At 39.2% G+C, this 21,831-nt stretch overlaps 1 protein-coding gene across 1 annotated transcript; it reads left to right on the forward strand.

Annotated features, from left to right (window-relative positions):
- Positions 1 to 389: 389 nt before the first annotated feature.
- On the forward strand, positions 390 to 17,892 carry LOC123765228 (RNA polymerase III subunit E). Its single transcript, XM_045753711.2, has 10 exons — positions 390 to 640; positions 3,081 to 3,182; positions 3,570 to 3,724; positions 7,449 to 7,651; positions 9,089 to 9,236; positions 9,452 to 9,678; positions 10,080 to 10,288; positions 10,604 to 10,770; positions 15,135 to 15,213; positions 16,010 to 17,892. Exons 1-10 carry the CDS (start codon positions 599 to 601, stop codon positions 16,160 to 16,162), a joined length of 1,485 nt encoding a protein of 494 aa, XP_045609667.2. The 5' UTR covers positions 390 to 598; the 3' UTR covers positions 16,163 to 17,892.
- The last annotated feature ends 3,939 nt before the right edge of the window (positions 17,893 to 21,831 follow it).

A 21,831-nucleotide genomic window follows, 5' to 3' on the forward strand; every position in this document is an offset into this window, starting at 1 on the left:
CAGCGCTTTATTTTCGTCTAATTTCTTTATAAAAAGATACTTTTTCAGATTAAAATTATGTTTTTTCGTGTTGTACATTCAGCACCAACATTTTAATGAGTAAATATATCATATTTATTCATTACCAATGTATTGCCAGCAGGAAGCTTAGTGAAGCTTGTGTAGCTTGCGGTAATTAGACGGACCGATCAACCTAGTTTGTTACAAGTTAGCCTATTATCGATTTTTGTTATTTAATACATGCAGTGATAATATTAATAAAACCATTACAAATCATGTACACTTTATATATTACAATATATTACTCTGAAATGTGTTAGTAAACAAAATAGTGGGCTAATTTTGTTACAAAACCGCTACTTTTCGTCCTTCAGTCCGCTACTTTGAGCAAATTGAGATGTGGCATCAGTGGAGGCGGCGGGTGTAGGTAAACAAGAGCTCCGGTCCCTGAGCACGTGTACACCTGCACCTTCACGCACGCCACACCTGCCCTACACCACACCCGTCGTGGCCAGGTGAAGAGTGGCACTGGTCGTGGTGACGACTACACGCCGGGAGTGAGGCGACCAGTGGTGGACACCTCGGCTCTACACTCATCATGAGGGCTGATGAACCTGACAGTGATCCTGTTGTTGCTGAGGTTAGTGTTCTTGTTCTCCCCTGTTGTGTTCTTGTTCTCCCCTGTTGTGTTCTTGTTCTGCCCTGTTGTGTTCTTGTTCTGCCCTGTTGTGTTCTTGTTCTGCCCTGTTGTGTTCTTGTTCTGCCCTGTTGTGTTCTTGTTCTGCCCTGTTGTGTTCTTGTTCTGCCCTGTTGTGTTCTTGTTCTCCCCTGTTGTGTTCTTGTTCTCCCCTGTTGTGTACATTTCCATAAAAAATAACCTCATAAATGTGTGACTGATTAGCCTTCAACCAGCTGATAGTAATCTTGAGGTTATCTTGAGATGATTTCGGGGCTTTAGTGTCCCCGCGGCCCGGTCCTCGACCAGGCCTCCACCCCAGGAAGCAGCCCGTGACAGCTGACTAACACCCAGGTACCTATTTTACTGCTAGGTAACAGGGGCATAGGGTGAAAAAAAACTCTGCCCATTGTTTCTCGCCAGCGCCCGGGACCACAGGATCGTGCAGCGTGCTGTCCGCTTGGCCGACCGGCTCCCGGTAAAACTATATAGAAAACACACTAGACATTATTTTTGTTTACAAACAATGGTGAAGTGATAAGAAACATGGCGATTATAAATACATACAACTCTGATCACAACCTAATTGAAGTTCAGATAAGTATGTACAAAGACCATGCAGAATGAGTCAAATCAAAGAGGAGGAGAACTCGGCAAAATTAATTTAAATAATTACTTAAAAGCTATTATAACAGCCTCACAGAAATACGCAGAGAAGAATAGCTGAATAATGCAAGCTCTTTGCTCTTGCTCTCCTTCGAATCCTTTACTCTTGCTCTCCTTCGAGCTCTCCTCCTCAGCCTCACTCAGGCTGTGCCCTCAGCTTCATATGAGCTCTCCTTCAGGCCTTGCACAAACACTGCTTCTGGCCACCGTTCAGCATCATGTCTTACCTGACTCCACCAGCAGCACGTGGCAAGCATTCTTGTTTCATCCTATTATAACACTCATTCCATTTCTAACATCCATCAACTGCAACCAAACTATATTTAATAAAGATTGAAAACTGCCATACTATTTGAATATTGTTGCCCAAAATCATATACTGTATGTTACAAACTGAGGCCTATTAGTAAAACTTCTCCTGTGCCTCTGATTACTGCCCCTCATCTTTGTATTGTATCCATGTATCCATTTGTATCCATTTCTACAGTCTTCTACTCACCCCTCCAGCATGTTCCAGTTTCCAGAACAACCACTTGTGTGGAACCCAGTCAAAAGGCTTTTTTAGATCCAGATAAATACAGCCAACCATTTCTTTCCTCTTAAGATCTCAGTGACTGTCATAAAAACTAAGATATGTTAAAAATGATCTTAATGTTTGAAAGCATTTATTTATTTATTTTATTTATTTATTTATTTATTTATTTATTTATTTATTTTATTTTATTTTATTTTATTTTATTTTATTTTATTTTATTTTATTTTATTTTATTTTATTTTATTTTATTTTATTTTATTTTATTTTATTTTATTTTATTTTATTTTATTTTATTTTATTTTATTTTATTTTATTTTATTTTATTTTATTTTATTTTATTTTATTTTATTTTATTTTATTTTATTTTATATTATATTATATTATATTATATTATATTATATTATATTATATTATATTATATTATATTTTATTTTATTTTATTTTATTTTATATTTTATTTTATATTTTATTTTATATTTTATTTTATATTTTATTTTATATTTTATTTTATATTTTATTTTATTTTATTTTATTTTATTTTATTTTATTTTATTTTTTATTTTATTTTATTTTATTTAAAAAATCTCGTAAAGCCACTAGTACGCGCAGCGTTTCGGGCAGATATTGTCCGTCTGTTATATTACTTCTCTTCAGGTATACTATCCATTTGGTTTCAACTATTTTTCTAGTTTTTTCACTGCCATGCTTGTCAACAAAATAGGTCTATAATTTAGAGGGTCTTCTATCACCATTTTTGTTGATTGGAACTTTGCATTTTTCCATATACAGTATCTACTAAGATTACTGTACATAAAGATGTCTGAAAAATCAGGTGAAGTGGAATGCTGAACTCAGGTGTATTGTCTCAAGATGAAACTCCATCTGAGCCAACTGCTTAGTTTCTTCCTAGCTCCTTGAATCATTTTTCTACTTAGTCTCAAGACACCTTTATGTTCAGTATTGTATGATGTTCTTTGAAATTGGCATTATCTGGTTCTCAGAAAACCTAGTCTTTTACAAAGACACTTTGGAACTGTTCATTTTGTGTTGCACATATTTCCCTATCATTCTCCAGGAATATGTTTCATATACAGAACTGTATATATATGGTAGCATGTCTTTAGGCTTTTGAAATAAATGTACAGTATAGGACATATATATGTTTTATATATTTTGGAAGTCAAATAATTTGCACCTCAACAGATTCCAGTATACCTGGCCAAGACCCTGGCTGAGCAGCTGTATGTGTTGCAGTATCCCGTGAGGCCTCACTCTCACAACTATGACGAGTCGACTATCCTTAAGGTCGGTAGCCAGGCGGGTTGCAAGTGTGTTGTAGTTACAGCACTTAGAAATAAATGTTAAGTTATCAGAAGTGAATTCAATGTACAGTATTTTTAAAGGGTTTCAGCCAGTTATTTGAAATTTTACTATTTACTTTACACAACCCACAGGTTACTGAGGTTACACAAGATTGAGGTGCACTTTTGTTCTAAGGAACATAATTGTACCACACTAAATATGCATTGTGTGAACTTGTATGTAAACCCTCATGCAATACAATACTGTACGTAACAGAGGTTTATGTAACGTATTGTAATGGTTTATGTAACGAAGCATATTGGGTGTGTTGTATATTCTGTTTTGCAAAGTGAATTTACAAATATGAATTTTTATTTTACTTCTCTGCAGACAAGTATTCGGCCCCAAAGTGGTCAGGTGGAGATGGAGTTGGGGTTACGAACTAGAGGACCGACGTACGACAAAAGTAAGGGCGAGCAGATAGCTCTTAATGTTGATGGACCATTCAGAGACAAACGTGATACTGAAGATAATTTCTACAAGAGGTGAGTGTGGAAATTAATCACAATGTTATTTTGCTATGAACTTTTAATTAAAGATTGTGTTGACTTAATGAATATACAGTCCTGCATAGTACTTTAATTCTATGCAAATAAAATATATTTTAAGAATTTTAGCAAAAAGAGAAAATTCCTTTCCTATCTTGAGATTATCTTGAGATGCTTTCGGGGCTTTAGTGTCCCCGCGGCCCGGTCCTCGACCAGGCCTCCACCCCCAGGAAGCAGCCCGTGACAGCTGACTAACACCCAGGTACCTATTTTACTGCTGGGTAACAGGGGCATAGGGTGAAAGAAACTATGCCCATTGTTTCTCGCCGGCACCCAGGGATCGAACCCGAGACCACAGGATCACAAGTCCAGCGTGCTGTCCGCTCGGCCGACCGGCTTCCTAAGATATACTGTACTTAAAAAAAAAAAGGAAATTTGTTTGCTTGTTTTATGTTTGTCTGGGGGGGGGGGGGGGTGGGAGATGAGTATTATAGGCCAGTCAGGTTCAGCCTCAGTACTACACTAAAAAATATTGGCGTCTATAGTGAGCTGAGATTTTCATGACGTCTGACATAAACTCAAGCCTGTATATTCTGTAGTCTACATGCTTATTCATTCTGGTTACAGTGTTACATTTTCTGAGGCAGACTTAAGAGATAAAGTGAGAGGGGGGGGGGAGAGGGGAGGGGAGAAAGATAGAAAAGAGGAACAGGTCAGAGGTGAAGGGAGAAAGATGGAAAAGGAAGGAAAAGATGGAGATGAGAGGCGGGGGAGTGGGGGTATTGGGGGAGAAAGGGGGGACAAGGAAAGAGGGGAAAATAGTGGGAGATGAGAGAAGGGGGAGATTGGGAAAGGGGGGAACAAGAGAGAGACCCAGGCAAATCACAAATAGGCAAACTGGCAATATAATTTATCATACAAAGGCATTACCAGTAATTCTTTCTGGGAAAATAAGCCTATCCAGGATGAACTAACGAGGCAGACTGTAAGAAGTGCTTTAGTCATTCAGAGGTAAAACGTTAGACATAAATGTGGCTTTATAATAAAAGATTTATAAGAGATGTGCAGAATTATCTTTACACTTAACACTCGGAGATAAAATAGTGTAACTTTGAATAAACTTTTGTTCTGATGATGCTAGAACATGTCATCTGTACTTTGACAGTAAACGTTCCATTGGTACTAAATTGCATCATTCAATTGTTATTTATAAAAATTCATTTATTCGTCGCTGTTGTACATAATTTATTGTAAATACACCTAGTTTTGCATCTGTTCTCTAGACAATTCATTTGCAAACATTTTGACACTAATTTACAGTTGTGACCAAACAAATTATGGTAGTTAAAAACTAAGTGATTATAAATATTTGTGTAATTACCTAAGTGTGGTTATAGGATTAGGCTATGCTTGAGTATCCTGTCTTCTCAATACTCTTTGTCATAATGCGTTAAAACTAGAGTACTGATGGGTTTGGCCTCCACCATCTTCTCGCTTAGCTTGTTCCAACCATCTACCACTGTCTGCCAAAGAAAACCTAATATTTTGTCGGCACCTTTGTTTCTCTTTCTAGTGCTTTGACTATCACGCTTGATAATGATACGGGTCTATAATTTAGAGGTCCCTCTTGACTACCATTTTTTTTATATTGGTACTATGTTTGCCTTTTTCCATATCTCTGCTAAGATTCCTGTGCACAAGGATGTCTGGAATATTAATTGGAGTGGAATGCTCAGCTCAGTTGCACATTCTTACAGCATCCAATTTAAAACTCCATCAGGTCCAACCACTTTATTTCTTCCTGGCCCCCCTGAGTAATTTTTTTCACTTCATCTTGAGATACCTCTTATGTATTCTATGGCATGCTCTGGAATTGGTATTTGGTTCGGCTCTCTGAAATCCTCATTTTGTACAAACACACTTTGGAACTGTTCATTTAACATTTCACAATTTCTTTTTCATTCTCAGTAGTCCTGTTCCCCATTCTCAATCTCTGGATTTTATCATTTACATGCAGCTTGCTTTTAATGAATTTATAGAAAAGATCTGGATCTGTTTTTACATTTGTCACTATACCTTTCTCAAAGCTCCTTTCTGCTTCTCTCCTCATCGCTGTGTAATTGTTTCTTGCTTGACTGTAGTGTACCTAAATTATTGGGATCGTCTCAAAGCTCTCCAAATGTACTCACTAGAAAGAAGACGAGAGAGAGATATCAAATAATATACATGTGGCAGAGACTGGAGGGCCAGGTACCAAATCTACAGTCAAATAACAACACACTGGAGTGGATGACATGGAAGAAAATCCAAAATAAAACCAGTGAAGAGCAAGAGTTCCATAGGCACAATCAGAGAACACTGTATAAACATCAGAGGTCCACGGTTGTTAAACATCCTCCCACCGAGCATAAGAAATATTGCCGGAACAACCGGGGACATCTTCAAGAGAAAACTAGACAGTTGCCTAGTTTGGTCCACTAAGCAACAGCCTAGTGGACCAAACCTAACCCACAAACCTTGTGAGAGTTTGTGGGTTACTCTCACAAAACTCTCACAAGTCAAGGCGATGAGTCACAATAACGTGGCTGAAGTATGTTGACCAGACCACACACTAGAAATTGAAGAGACGACGACGTTTCGGTCCGTCCTGGACCATTCTCAAGTCGATTGTGTGGACCATTCACCTGGACCATTCACACAATCAACTTGAGAATGGTCCAGGACGGACCGAAACGTCGTCGTCTCTTCAATTTCTAGTGTGTGGTCTGGTCAACATCTCACAAGTCAAACCTGGCCTTGGGCCGGGCTTGGGGAGTAGAAGAACTCCTAGAACCCCATCAAGCAGGTATATGTGGGCCTGCGGGTCGCTCCAAGCAACAGCCTAGTGGACCAAACTCTCACAAGTCAAACCTGGCCTCGGGCTGGGCTTGGGGAGTAGAAGAACTCCTAGAACCCCATCAAGCAGGTATCAAGCAAGCAGTGCTGGTATGTTTGTGGGTTAGGCCTCTTCTGATATTGAACCTATTTTCTTGTATTATCCTCTGCACCCCCCCCCCCCCCCCCCCTCAATTTCTGTTAAACCAATCCTGTTTTCTGGTCCTGCATCTCTGTTTGGTATGAATGTGTGTGTTCATTCGTCGTATATTTTGCAAAATTTGGCATACATCTCATTTACTTTCTTGCCTAGCAACAATTCTGTCCAATTACTCATTAAAGAATTTTCTAGGTTCACCATAGTGGCTTCTCTTGAAATAGTTTATCAACTGTTTCAATGTTACCATTCTCCTCTAGGTTAATTCGCAAAGCATATTTAATTTCTAACGGGACATGCTCATTCTTTCCCAAGGGAGGGAGGTACCGGATGTCAAATATCTCTTCTTCTTTCCTGCTAAGTATTAGATCCAGTATTGATGGAACATCTTCCATCATTCTCGTGGCCTGCTTGACGTGTTGATACATGAATGTCTTCAGAATGAGGTTTACAAATCTGCCTGTCCAAATGTCCTCTGTTCTTGCTTTGTAGGCCTCCCAGTCTGTTGCTTTCAAGTTGAAGTCCCCCAGTACCAACAATCGTGATTTATCTTTATCTGTTATTTTACTATAATCTCTCTCATGACCAATTTAATAGATTTATGAAGTACAGTATTCTGTATATAGATCAGTAACATTTTCAATTTTGACTTTTACTAATAATATATAACAGGTTTAAATTATTTTGCAGCAATGTTATGGACAAATTAGTTTTAACTTCAACCAAAGCTCTAAGTGATGTTAGTCGCTATGCAGTTGGTGTTGTCCGCGATTCCAGTCTTCATTTAACACCTATAGCATCTGTCCTAGCCCTTCGACCATCATTCTCATACCTGGATTTAGCAGACAAACGAGGACGGCAAGAACGGAAGGACACGACTGGAGAGGGTGAAGGTGAGGTCCTAAAGTCTATTGTGAAATTTGTGTTTTCCTTGTATAAGAATTACATCAGCCTCTTGCTCTACAGTGACAGAGTTTGTTGAAAATGTGAACACAACACAACCCCACTGCATTTACATACATTGTTTTCCCCCCAGAACACAGACAGCCCTGTTGTAAGAGTTTTCTTTTCAGAGTATAGCACACAATCTTTTCTGAATCAGACATGGGCTCTATCATGTCATTGCTAATATGCCAGGCCTGAGCAACTTATGCCCTACTGAGATGAGTAATTTTTGACCCTGTTACTTAAGGATCAGCAGAATGATATTTAGATAATGTAACCAAAGACACCTTAGGGTTTGACTGCTTGGGATGCCATGGCAGACAGCCTGAAGTCAAGAACAGAACCACCAAAGCCCGGGAACTCAAAAACCTTGTGGCCATTGTAAAAAGATGTGCTTCAGAGCATGGAGACCACCAGTTTCATGGCAGAGAAGTGCCTGGCATCAGGGAAAAGCACCTATACTAAGGCACCCGAAAAAACTTGGTAACACGAAAAGAAACGGCTTAAGGGCAAAAAGCACAGTACCCCGGGCTAACCAACTGCATCTTTTGTTTTTCCTTAGCAGGTTTCCCTTCTGCTACTTTAACCCTTTCCTTTCTTCTACTTCTTTAACCTTTTCATTTCATCTACTATCTTAACCCTTCCTTTCTTCTACTACCTTAGCCTTTTCCCTTCTTCTACCACCTTAGCCCTATCCTTTCTTCTACCTTAACCCTGTTGTTATAATATGGCAGGAAGAGAAATGAATGTGTGATCCACTTGGCGTTTATTTCAACAACCACAAACAATGACGTCACCGGGTATGGGTGCCATGCATACGAAAAGAGCATCGGATCTTAATGTTACAAATTTAATCTTAATTGACCTTAATCCTACACATACCTTAATCCTAACATTCCTCCCCTTTTAATTAAACTTTCCATGCCCCTCTTTAAACAACACTTCTTCTCCCTGAGCCAACTGACTGGCCAAGCTAGTTACAGATTCCTCTTTATCTGGATCTGTCTACTGCTTCCATGTGCATTTTAAATCGCATTCATTTCTACTACCCTTCTTCTACTATCTTAACCCTATCCTTTCTTCTACTACCTTAACCCTTTCTTTAAGTTCATTTTCATCCATATCTCCATGATGTCTGCTTCTAGTTTGTTACTTGTACCCGGTTCCTTTTCAAAGTTAATTAAGATCATTTCTAGTTCCAATATCTTCTCTCTCTCCTTATTTTTAAATTTGAATAACTTTCTCCGTTGGTGTTACTATTTCCATGTTCGTTACGCCTATCTCCACCTTCGTCTTAATCCTGCTTGACATGTTCTGTTTTAGCCTTCTGTTGCTAGTCATTGTCATGTAGTTATTCATCACATTATTATAATTTTATTTTCCAGATTCTGACGATGAGGAAAAAGCCACGAAAGTGACTGTGCGATTTGAGAAGCCAGATACGATGAAGACTCGCAAAGCAAAGGAAAAGAGCTATGGGTTTCTCCTTCGTCAGATACGCGATGAACCCTGGATTGAAGTGGCTTATAACAAGTGAGTTGTGTGTTAAAATAGTACCCTCTACAGAAGGAGATTGATGCTGTATTAATATTATAAGTTATTAATAAGTTTTAATAAGTTATTAATATTACAGAAAGTGTTGCATAATTTTTCACCATTGAATAGCTTTGAAGGATTGAATTCAGATAATTGTTTATTTTAAGGTGTCAGGATGTATAATATTACATAATGCTGCTCGTATTTTTCAGATCTGGCAGCGAGCGCAGTGAATTTGAGCTGCGAAAATTGTACTGCATGTATGAAGACGAGCACGTGGACCAGTTCAGCTTAGGCTCGGCGGAATACCTAAGCCAGTTAGTGCCGCCCACAGAGGAAGTACAATTAGCGACACCGGGACTTCCAGCACACCTCTTGTCACGCTCTGCTCTTACGTCTCTTCCCTTGCATGACCGTGTCAAGACTGTCATGATTAATGGTATGATTGCCGTGTTGTAAGGTTATCTATATACTGTACAGGCACGCCTTGCATAATGCAGCATGATTAATGGTGTGGTTGTATGTTATTAAATTATCTGTATACTGGTGAGCCTTATATAATGCAGCAATTACATTTCTGGAATGTAACATATTTGCCAGCATCATAATGCACAAAATATGTACAGATTGTGCCAAAATATGTATAAAACATGTTATGTTTTACTTATTTTCCTAGAAATAAAAATGAACATTTTCCCATACCTCATTTCCATGATCTCAACTGATGTGTTGGAAGGAATCTCCACTGTATGTGGATTTTTATATTCAATATAATTTTAATTTCTAATTTTATTTCTAGGTTATCAGCAGAAGTTGTGCTAATAATGTTTGTGTTTACAGCTTGTGTTGCATCGTTTGGTGAGCTGCTGGGAGTGTTTGGCTATGGCAACAGCGTTGAGTCAGCACTGTCTGTGCTGAAGGTGCTGCAGCAAGTTGCTGTGCTTGTCCAAGGCAATTGGGTTGTTAAATCAGACATACTTTATCCGAAGGACAGCAGATCGGAGTCTGGGGTGCCTAATGAACTTATTCAACGAGGAAGAGATTATGTGGTTGGTATAGAAGTTCCAGCACAATAGTTATGAAATTGCTGCTAATTATGTTATCTTGAAATGTTCCTCAATTAGTTCCACTTAGGATTATGCATTTCTGGTAGAGTTATGAAACTTATTTCCATTTTATTTATAATATATTAATATATAATTTCAGAATTTGTTTACTGACTGTCAGTACATGAAATGAACAATCTTTCCATAATTATAATTTTATAACCAAAAGGTGTGTACTGAATATGCCGTCTCAAAATATCTTGAGTCATGCTACTGAACTGTAGTGTATGAATTAATGAAGTATCTCTCCTTGCACAGTTATACCTCTTCACGAAAAGCACGAGTGTTGTACGTGCTGAAGTTGCCGATGTTGTGGGACTGCCAGCCAGTGATTTGAAAGACATATTGTGTGGGGTGTCCCGGTGCCGGGGGTCTCGGACAACATGGGAGTTTCTCCTTCCTACAGACAGTACCTTCATGAAGAAGTGAGGCTTACGATCCTTTTTTGGATTACACGTACATTTAACTTTTAGATGTTAAGCTTCACTATTAGAAATGATTGAAACTTTGAATACTTTTGCAAAATTATTATAGAAATTATTTAATTCGTTCCCTTTTATTAATGACTGTAGTTGAACTCGGTGTTGAATGTAATGAGATGCTTGTTTTTGTGTGGCCTCAGTATCTTGCTAGTGCCTTGACGACGGCACCATAGTCACAGGCACAAAACTATGAGGCCTCTGGACTTGTGCTAGCGTATTGAACACAAAGAAACAAATCCGGTGTGTTCTTAGAGGTGAGAGGAGCATGGAAGATCTAAGATTAACCTCATAACCTAAAAAGACACACTGTATCTTGATGAAAGAAAGAACAAGTATTATCAAGGAAAGCAGTTGTTTGCCTAATAACAAACTAGGATAGTATCCTATTGTACCACCAGTTGGCAGTTTAGGTCACTTAACACGTTCTCTACTTGATAACACACTCATCGTCATTAAAACAATACACACACAGTGTGTGATGACGCAAACGGCATCATTCATAAATTTTTGCTTAGTCTTATTAACACTTTGGCATACCCCGCGCGCCACCCCTCAACTGTGCGATTTGGGTCCCAGGGTGTCACGCGAGCGCGCGTAAATTCTGAAAAGTGTATACTCTCTTCAACTTTGTCACCTTAATTCTCGTCCTACGAGATTAAATTTTGTATCATTGTGTTCGCAATAGAATTCTCTACAGCACTAAACGCATATAAACTCCAAAAGCCCAGCTAATTACCCGCAGCAAACAGAGAAAGTGCGAACGAGTTACCCAGGAGCGCGCAAACGCGATAAAATGTTTTCACTATTTTCACTCTGGTCCTTACCTTGAGGTGCTTCCGGGGCTTAGCGTCCCCGCGGCCCGGTCGTCGACCAGGCCTCCTGGTTGCCGGACTGATCAACCAGGCTGTTGGACGCGGCTGCTCGCAGCCTGACGTATGAGTCACAGCCTGGTTGATCAGGTATCCTTTGAAGGTGCTTATCCAGTTCTCTCTTGAACACTGTGAGGGGTCGGCCAGTTATGGTCACCTCAATTTTCGTCCTAGGTCTTTCATTTTCGTCTCAATGGGTTCGCAATAGAATTTTCTAGAGGAACTTTAGCATATAAAATATAAAAACTGGTCACGCTCCAACCTCCGACGAGTTGAAGACGGGCCACACGTTAGCCACGAGTGAGCGCTCAGACACCTTCCAGCTACACTCCCAATTCCCGCCCTTTTCAAGCCTTTCTTTCGCAATTTTCTTCCTGGAATTGCCTTGTTCATGATCACTATCCATCGTGGAGTAAGCGTAGATAGTTTCTAAAGCCGCAGTAAGAAATATAGCCATGGAAAATAGCCGAAATGTTCACACGTTTGAGATACAAGGGGAGGCGACATTGGTCACAACAGTGGAGCGAAAACAATGGGCTCACGGCGTGTGCCAAGCCGCCTGAGGGCCACGAGGCTCAACAAAGAAAATGGGAAGACATCGGAGCGCATTTTAAAACCATTCCCCAAAAAATCGGATAAAAACCTGATTTTTGGTGATTATTTAAAGTGGATGACGCAATGCTGCGTCATCCCCGGCATTACCCACAGTAAACGGATGACGCAATGCTGCGTCATGCCCGGGCAAAAGTGTTAAGTATAAACATTGTAAGTGAGAGAGTTTGACTTAACGATGCGGGTGGCCCACCGGGCATGCGAAAGTGTTAAGGCTGCGTACCCAGCTTGATCATATGCTGTCTCAAAGTGGCCCTTGATTCTCTTAGAAATGCTGGCAGGAAAGAGGAAGGAAGCTGTTGCAGTGGCAGTTTTGCAATCATTCCCATTGAGCCATACTGTTCTAGAGAAGGGCACTTCATTACATTCATTGCTTGATTTCTTAGCTGGTATTCAGTAACTTCTCTGTGCATACTTTTAATGGCACCTTGAAGAGGAAAACTGGGTTTGGGATCAAATCAATAATAATTAAAGGCCACTCAAAAATGGAGGACTGATCTTTGGGGGTGAGACGGCCACAAACCCAGAGCTCTGGAAAATAAGAACTGTGATTATAAAGGCACTCCAGAGCCACACAGGCCTGACAAGGATGAGGAATATCTAAAAGATAATGAGCAACCAACACACTATTAATGTGCCAAAAGTTCAAAGCATAATATTGGCCATTATTGCATGAATGAGAATTATTGTATCAAGGATTAATCACCTAAAGTGCTCGGAGGTACTGTGTTTCTCCAGCCGAGACCTTATCATTAATAAGCTACGGCAAATTCACTTGCCTTGCTTTACTTTAAGTTCATGAGGAGACTCGCCTCATGAACTTAGTCAGAGTACATTCATCAGAGTACTATTCATCAGAGTACTTGCAATAACCATCAACCATAAGAGTCAACTATATAGCCTCACAGTCTGTCATTAATAATTAATGGGCCCCAAGGCTGAGATAATGCCTACCTTTGGAGTTATTGTTTTCTTAATGTCCTTATAGGTTGAGTAATCTTATTCATCTCGTATACACCCTCTACTCTGGTCGTCCTCAGCTCGCCACTTTTTTTCAATGTACTATGCTGACTAGTCAATTCCATATTCAATTGTCTGTCATCCATCTCATGGCTTTCATTGAGTACCCACTTGTCCCTTCATTACACACCCACCTGTCCCCTCATTTAGTCACATGCCTAAATTGGCATCCTGTTAGACTCCTGCCCTTTTCCTGTGCAACTTCGACATCCCAGCTATACTATGTCTATTCTCATTTCTCTCTCGTTTGAATAATGTATTGGGTGATAGAGATGGTGACTGGGTTTCTCACATCATTCTAGATCAGTGCTGCTCATTAAATAATTGAGTTGTGGACCTTCTGACTGCTTTGTTCTACATGGAACTATTTGTGGGAGGAGGCAAGCAGAGAGCGACCTCCACTGGCAACGAGCTAAGTGTGAGTGACATCTCCTGGCCAATCGCAAAGCCTACTCAATGCTGTGATGCACATCAGGTCTCTTCCCAATGACTGTTGGAAGTCATCTTCACGCAATGGCATGGTATAGCTAGAGCTAAAAGACACTATCTTCAACATATGGTTGTTAAGAAATGGTTAAAAACAAGCCTGGCTCTGGGGCAGGCTTGGAGAGTAGAAGAGCTCTAGAAACTGATTACTGTATATGTAATGGTAATACAGGTTAGGCACTAAATAAATTAATGAACAAAGAGAAGACTAGCTTGAGATGTGAGAGTAATACTGTAATACAGCCACAGGACAAAGAGCATGATGCACCGCCAGCCAGAACTGAGGGCTACCACCAGAACACTTACTCTAGGCCAAGCAGGACGGAAGGCTAGAGAAGAGAGTGTCATCCTCAGGATGAAAAGAAGAAAACTCCCTGCAAGTAAAAGCACCAAGTTTGCTTACACAACTATCAGAAGCCGGGGCCAACAAGAAGGAAGCCTTGAAATAGAAATCCTTCGCAGAGGGAAATACAATAAAACAAGGGGAGGACATAAGATAAAGTACCTGATCCAAAGACTAAGCGGGTCCCACTGGTAAAGTGGCACCCACTTTACCCCTCTGGTAAAGAGGGAGAAGAAACAGTATTATAAAGGCGAGTAAGAGAAACTCTGACAAGGTTGAAAGGTACAAAGCTAAGTATCGGGTATGGAACAGCACTTCCACAAAAACCAAGAAAAAAAGAATATGACAACTGGCATAGAAAGGGAGGGCAACTTCCTTTGGTGGTGGTCCTAGTCTGCTTTTTGAAATTTGTCTCTTGGTACAGTTTTGGTACTGGTTAGCTGGATGTGGCTTTCATCATGTAAGCAGATGTAAAAGAGATGGAAGAGAGTAGTTTCTGTTTGATGATGGCTCTTATTTTTATTTTACTCATACAACATGGCATGTGAGTGGCCTGCTCCATCTTCTCTTGCCTCTACTTTGCCCAACCAATAAATACTGGTTCCACTTTTTCCTTAATTTTGTCACTTTCTTGTGGCTATTTTGTCATGGTTCCACTCTTCTGTGTTCTCTCTTGTATGTACATCATTGCGATATCCTCATTTAAATGCTTCACTTTCTCAATAGTCAAACCAGCATATAAAATTCTGACAAATATTTCAAGTTCTGCTTTAGTACTCGTTAGTATTGAAATGTTTGTAAAATTCTTGTGGGATATTCTTCATGCAGCTACTTTTTCCCCTAAGGTATGGAGACTTTCCAGAGGAAATATAAATTGTAATATATTCATAAATGCATTCATAGCAAATGCAAAGGTAATATATAAAGATGTTAATGTTGTTTCTGCTAATACTGAAGTACTGCTGTAATTGTTGCAGGTATCCTGATGTTGTTCAAAGACAGCAGATGATTTGGCAGTCCAGAAGTGAGCAGCTGTCTCATATTTTTAAGGATAAGGTAAGAGGGGAAGAGTTTGTTTATATTATTTGGTCAAACCCTTGATGGAACTGAGGAGACATTCTTAAATTTAACATGTTTAGGACATTTTAAAGATTTGTTGTTTTTCTAAACAAATTGCCTTTTAAAGTTTCAGTAGTGTCTAGTATATTAATTACAATATATCAATCTGACTTGCATTTGACTTTATCTTAATAAATTGCATACAAGATGTTTTGTATGTGTACTGTAAGTGGAAAATGGAGGTGTATATATATATGAAAAAGGCAACACATGTACTGTATTAAACCTTCCCTTGTAGATGAAAATTATTAAGAGGACAAAAGTCCTGGTATTCCTCACAGTTTACACTGATTATGGCAGCTTCAATACAATTAATAAATTACCTGTCATTTTTCATTGTGTAATTCCTTGAGTTTTGTTGATTTTTTAATATTGTTTAGCTTTTGAAGGCCAACCTTTATTAGTTCATCTGATTTTCTTGTTAATGATTAGTTTGACATAACTCGTTTTTGTTGAGTTTGGGTTAATAAATGTAACAAATTGTCATCATGACACGTTTGACATCTCTGTGGAGGCAGTTGAGATGTGCCAGATGTAAAAGGTGAGCAGGTATGCATAATACATAACTTGCCTCTTTGGGGATGTCTCATCATATTACATCAAATCATAGCTTCTTTATTCTTGTGGAAATGTCTCATCATCTAAGACCAATATTTGTATGTCTGTATATATTTAAAGATTTACAGTGTTAAGTAAAATTTTAGCAATAACTATTTAACTTTTACCCTAACAGCAAGTTAAAAAGGATGATCTAAACAAAGCTGGCCCCTCAACTGCCAGCAAAAAACCACGCGTCGTGCGTATCAAATCGGAACCGAGCGATGATGTAGCAGAACCACAACCACAGCCAGCAAAACAACGTCGAGGCAACAGAGAAACAAGATGATGTGTCATGGGTGTAGATGCTGCCAGATTTAGGCCGAATAACATTATCTGCTTGTGATTAGAGAACTACGGTATGCTCGATGATATCACACAAACATGATGTATCAATGAGGAAATCGGAAAATCAGTTGCATTACCTGCTTGATACCTGCTTGATGGGGGTTCTGGGAGTAGTTCTACTCCTCAAGGCCAGGCTTGATTTGTGAGAATTTGGTCCACCAGGCTGTTGCTTGGAGCGACTCTCAGGCCCAGGCATTGCTTTTGACTGTGCCGTGGCGTGGTGGGGAAGGGCGATAACGTTGGAGTCCCAAGTGAGGGGTTTGAATCCTCCTCATGGCTCCTACTGATTAACTCTTCAGTATGTTAATGACTTGGGGTTTATGCATTCCTTTCAGTATTTATTTTCTGTACTGTGTACTATCTATAAAAAAGCACCAAGGGCAGATGAATGTGATCTATTAAAATAAGTTTTTTCTCTAGATAAATGATCTAAAGCAGAGCAATAATGGCATATTGAGAATATAAAAATCACAAAGTTGTAAATCCCAGTAAGCTGGTAATTAGATGTTAAAGGAAGCTTTGTTCTCTAGACTCTTCTAAGCCTAAAAAATCCTGTTGCTCCAAGGCCTAATCAATCAGCTTCCTGGATTGGACTTGTGTTAGAATAGTTAATACAGAATCTGAATATGATGTGAATGTAAGCTCTTAACATTTGTATGTTTGTGTGCCATTTTTATACCAGGTACTGAGCTTTATTCCTGGTCTTGAAGCTCTGGGCCGAAGATCTCTGAACATTGTTCCTTAACTTTGTTGTGTGTAATATTTAGAAATTACAACAGTAATGTAACATTAGTATTGGTACACGTGACTTGTTAAATGAAGGAGTTTGCACTGAGAGATATTCGTTGTACAAGTTGATGTTGTTCCTCGAGTGTTGTAATATGTTGTATATTTTTTGAAGAACTATGAAATATCCACAACTACTAATTCAGGATTAAAAATGTCTCAAATAGTAGCTCGGGTTTCAACATTTCATCGGGGTGAGCCTTGAAGGCATTAACGGTGCTACAGTCTTCCCGGCTTGGCACCTTCAAGCACAATGAAGGTGCCAGGGTTCTTTTGATAATTGTTTGCTTGCTTCAAGGCACTAATTACAAGCAAATTTAGTGGTTATGAGCTACCCCTAAATAAGTGTCGACTCGTAAGCTTTTGCGTTTCCTCTCGACAAAAGTACACACAGTATTTTGGTTCCACATACCCCACAATTTAACGTCATCCATGGAAGTAGCTGTAAAACATACCAATAATTTTGCTAATGGATATTACCCTTCAATAGATGACCTGTATATTATGTTAGACGGGTAAACTTAATAGATTTTTTTTGTTTTGATAGGCAGTATTCACAGTGCATGTTATCAAGGTTAAACATGATGGTTCAAAGGAAGAGCAGTCACAACTCTGTTTTTGAGTACAGTATTTATAATAAACTAAAATTACAATTAAAACATTCAGGTGCAGTATAATTGTCAATTTGTTTTTGCCTCATTCAAATGTTGTACATTATCAATCTTCAATAAAACACATGGAGAGCATTTCGAACTTTATGACATTATTATGTCAGAGATTATTTAAACCTTTCACTGTGGTATTTAAATTAAGAATCTGCTTATTATGAGTCAATTTCTTATTTCTTTTCTTTGTAAAAATAACACATTTAATACCATTTAAAAAGCTTTTTATTTTTCACAGCTAACCATTATAACACTTAAAACTGGTGAAGGAATTTGGAACATTCACTGTATACTGTATTAACCAAATCCTCACCAGTCTAGGTACCTGCAAGGTAAGCTTGTAAATCAACTCCAGTTTCTTTAAATTCTCTTGTTTGTTTTCAATGGTGAATTGTGATTATATAGTGTGTTACAGGGCAGTTGGGGGTTGACCCTCATGCCCTACTTTAAGGAAGATTGGCTCCTGTTGTGACAAACAGTGACTCCAATGAAGTCCAAAATGTGGATTTGATTGTTCATACTGCATTTAATTTGTTTTTTTCTGCTGGTAACTTTGATTCAACATTAATTCAACATTGATAATATTGATTCAATGTTGATTCAGTGTTACTCGAGCATGTTTGCCTACTGCGAGAGAGAGAGAGAGAGAGAGAGAGAGAGAAAGAAAGAGAGAGAAAGAGAGAGAAAGAGAGAGAGAGAAAGAAAGAGAAAGAAAGAAAGAGAAACAAACACCAACCTACCTGAGTACTGCTCGGTACCCTCTCTCTCTTTAAAAGAGAATGTGCCTGTTTGTCCAAGGTTGGAAGCCAGAGGCTTGGGGCTAGCCACATGCAACTGGACATGGTGATTGGTGATTTTATAGTTTCATTAGGTAGTTGGGGTCAAACCCTATGAAGGGAAGGGAAATCAGCCTCTGCACACCTTTATGAAGTTTCTAGATATAAAATGTGCAACCTAAAGTCTAAAGCTTAGCTTTTTTTTTTTTTAATAGTGTATTCAGATATTTATATGTAAAATGAATGTTCAGATGAGATTTGCATTCTGGACACAAACTTTTGATTACCTGTTCAGTGATTTAGATTATGTAGGGAAAATGGTTAGTGATTTGGGAATATGGGAGAATATGTATAGGTGGAGACAGGGAGGGTGTGTGGAAGAAGCTGGCTTGGGCGCAGGGTCGACCTGGGCACCACCGGGTTCCCTATATAGTGACCTGTGAAACAGATCTTAAACACTTCTAGTGCACACAACACACTCAGCTTTGGGTTAACACAGTATGTTTTTTCTTCAGATAATATTAAGAACTGCAGTCACCCATGGCAGCTATCTTGTCACGATGGTGAGGCTTCAGTGCTCTATTTAAACCCGGCAAACGTTTGGCGAGTCCTTTTGGCTCACTCGCGCTCTCTTGGATTGGGCCTGTCATGCTACCCTGGCTGCTGAGAGTGAAGCAGGACCCAAGAGTGTTCTTGGCTTTGATACCTGCATATTTGCCGCACATGGAGACCTATATATCCCCGTTTCCCTTTGTGAGTTGAGCTGCTGTAGTGGTGTCTTGCGTATAGAATGTCCCTGACCGGAAATGCTGACTGCTGTGGATAAAGAATACCTGAACAGAAACCCTAATTTAATTGGGGCCAAGGTTACACTGAACTTGCAAGACCCAAAATGTGAGGAAGCTAGGCTATTATCCTATGCTCAGGTAAAAGAGAATCTTTACCTGAGCAAAGTGTACAGGATTCAAAGGCAATCTTACCTTAGTCGTCCTAGAATAATCACAGTACAATAGCGAAATTACTATATCAAATACTGGTTGAAGACCGACTGCAACATTTTGAGGAATTTCAATAATTGAAGATGCACTAGGCTGATGGAACTACATTTTCTGTTTACACAACTCTGAATCAGATATGCCTCAGTCGAATGACCCAAGTCCTGTACCTACAACCTCCTCGACTGTCCGGGTGCAAGCTTCTCCAAAAGTTTGTAAAGGTTGAGTTACCCTAAGATGTTCCACCTTCATAGTATGAAATACTGAGACTATTTCTCGGCACAAACCAGAACTTCAGTAGGCAGAAAGGGAGGAATGGATAAAGTTTGCAAAAAGCAATAATTTCACTCAAGTGATATGGAAAAATATAAACATTTAATTTAAAAATGTAATTTATTGTCAACTAATGCATGTGTTCACGTAGCAGTAAATGGGTACCCGTGAGTTGATAAACTGTTGTGGGGTTGTATCTTGGGGGGGAGGGTCAGGATGTAACCCACTCGACCCACACTGTAACCTCTCACTAGTTGACTAACTCCCAGGTACCTATTTACTATTAGGTGAACAAAGGCATTAGGTGAAAGAAACTTGCCCAACTATTTCTCGATGCATCGCCAGAGAAACAACCCAGGGTCTCCAATTAATAGTTGAGAACAAAGCCGACTGTACTACATGACCCTTTATGCTTTCTTTCCTACTCTACAGCTGGTGTGATGGCTCTTGCTGGAGTGTCGTAACTCGGGTTGTCCCATAGTTCAGCCATCACAATGTACACACAGTCATGTCTGGCGGGAACTGGCAGGAAATTTCGTGGAAAAACCATAACGGAATCAGTTGTTGATCAGATTCGTTTTGGGAGATGCCAATTACGTTATGTGCCTGCTTGCTGTTGGAGATATATAGGATTAGTTCTACCTCTGGGTGAGGTTTCATCTCTTGGTCCACAGTCAACATTCTTTGGCTCCCCAGCCAACTATCATGCTAGATACAACCTGAACAGTACTGTGGAACAACGTCCATTACCTTCCTGTTATGAACCTTGTCTCCTGTAGAGATATTTTAGGGGAAGACAAGTTATGTAACAATGTGGCTAAAAGAAAGAGAGCTGCATAAAATATTCAAGGTGACATTAACATCAGCTGGCTGCTGGAAGGTCGTGTCTCTCATATCACTCCGCCTATGTAACTAGTACCAAAAGCCAGAGGTTTATTTTGGAGTACGTGGACATTGTATGTAAAGGAAAAATGGACTCGTTTATATAACCTACAAATAGAGTTGGGCTAAATAGGAATATATATATATAGTGACCAGACATGATGAGAAAATAGGTATCAAGGGGCGGGTGACGTGGCAGACCAAAGGGACGCCCGCGAGACGGGTAGAGGACGTGTTGACGACGGCCGCCAGTTTACAGTTACATTCTCCCAAATATTGAGATAAGCCACAATTTTGTATTTATTCAAGATGCAGGAGACCTTCGAGTAGTTTGAGGTACTGAGTGGGATAAATAGAGTTCAGAGGTTTCCTAATGTATTCATGTGTGTGTGGTGGTTGCTCATTAAAATTACGAATATCAGACCAAAGTATTTGGGTTACCGTATTGTTTATGTTCTCTGAGAAAGATAAACCATATTGGTAATTGATCATTATTATAAATATGTGTGTGAATGTCAGTAAGGATATGAGGAGTTTCTCCTTAATATTTTAACGATATGTGTAGTTAGTTTGTTATAAATATGTATGTTACTCTACTAGACGTTTATATACTCCTGGAATTTCTCTTGGCTTAACTAGAAGGCCAACATAAGTCATACATCCCTAGACAAACAAGTAAATTAAGTGTAAGTATATGACCAGAGAAACAGTCAAGGGACACGGCCAAACTTCTGACTGTATGTTAAGGGTCAGGCGTGAGACAGTAAACAGTAGCAACAACATATAAAAGACTGTCACAGTAAAATGAGACAGACAGTAGGCTGTAAATACTCTACTGTCTTAAAATATGTAGAGTTTTCCCCGCTACTCAATGCATGGTACCAACCATTCCACGCGACTTAATTAATTCGAGAAGTTGCCACAAAATGAGAGATTGATTTTGATTGTTTATTGTGTTTAGTTTATTGTGCACCCCATACTCGTCCTGTGAGCAGTAGCGCAAAAGCATTACAGAGGGCACAAAAGGTCTTTATCAGACCTCATCTTAGATTATTACATAAACAATTTCATCTATCCTTCACACCTTATAGTTACAAGGTCAGCTAGTTACAGAGAAAGTGCTATTTCAAGAGCTATATATTTACAGTAAGTCATCATACATTAATGGTAGGTCAGTTTGACCAAGAGAGAGCTCGTATAAATCAGAGGCCCCGTGCAGACAACAGCATCGTG

This window comes from Procambarus clarkii, chromosome 92 (assembly GCF_040958095.1).
Source record: "Procambarus clarkii isolate CNS0578487 chromosome 92, FALCON_Pclarkii_2.0, whole genome shotgun sequence".
In the NCBI taxonomy this organism is placed as follows: Eukaryota; Metazoa; Arthropoda; class Malacostraca; order Decapoda; family Cambaridae; genus Procambarus; species Procambarus clarkii.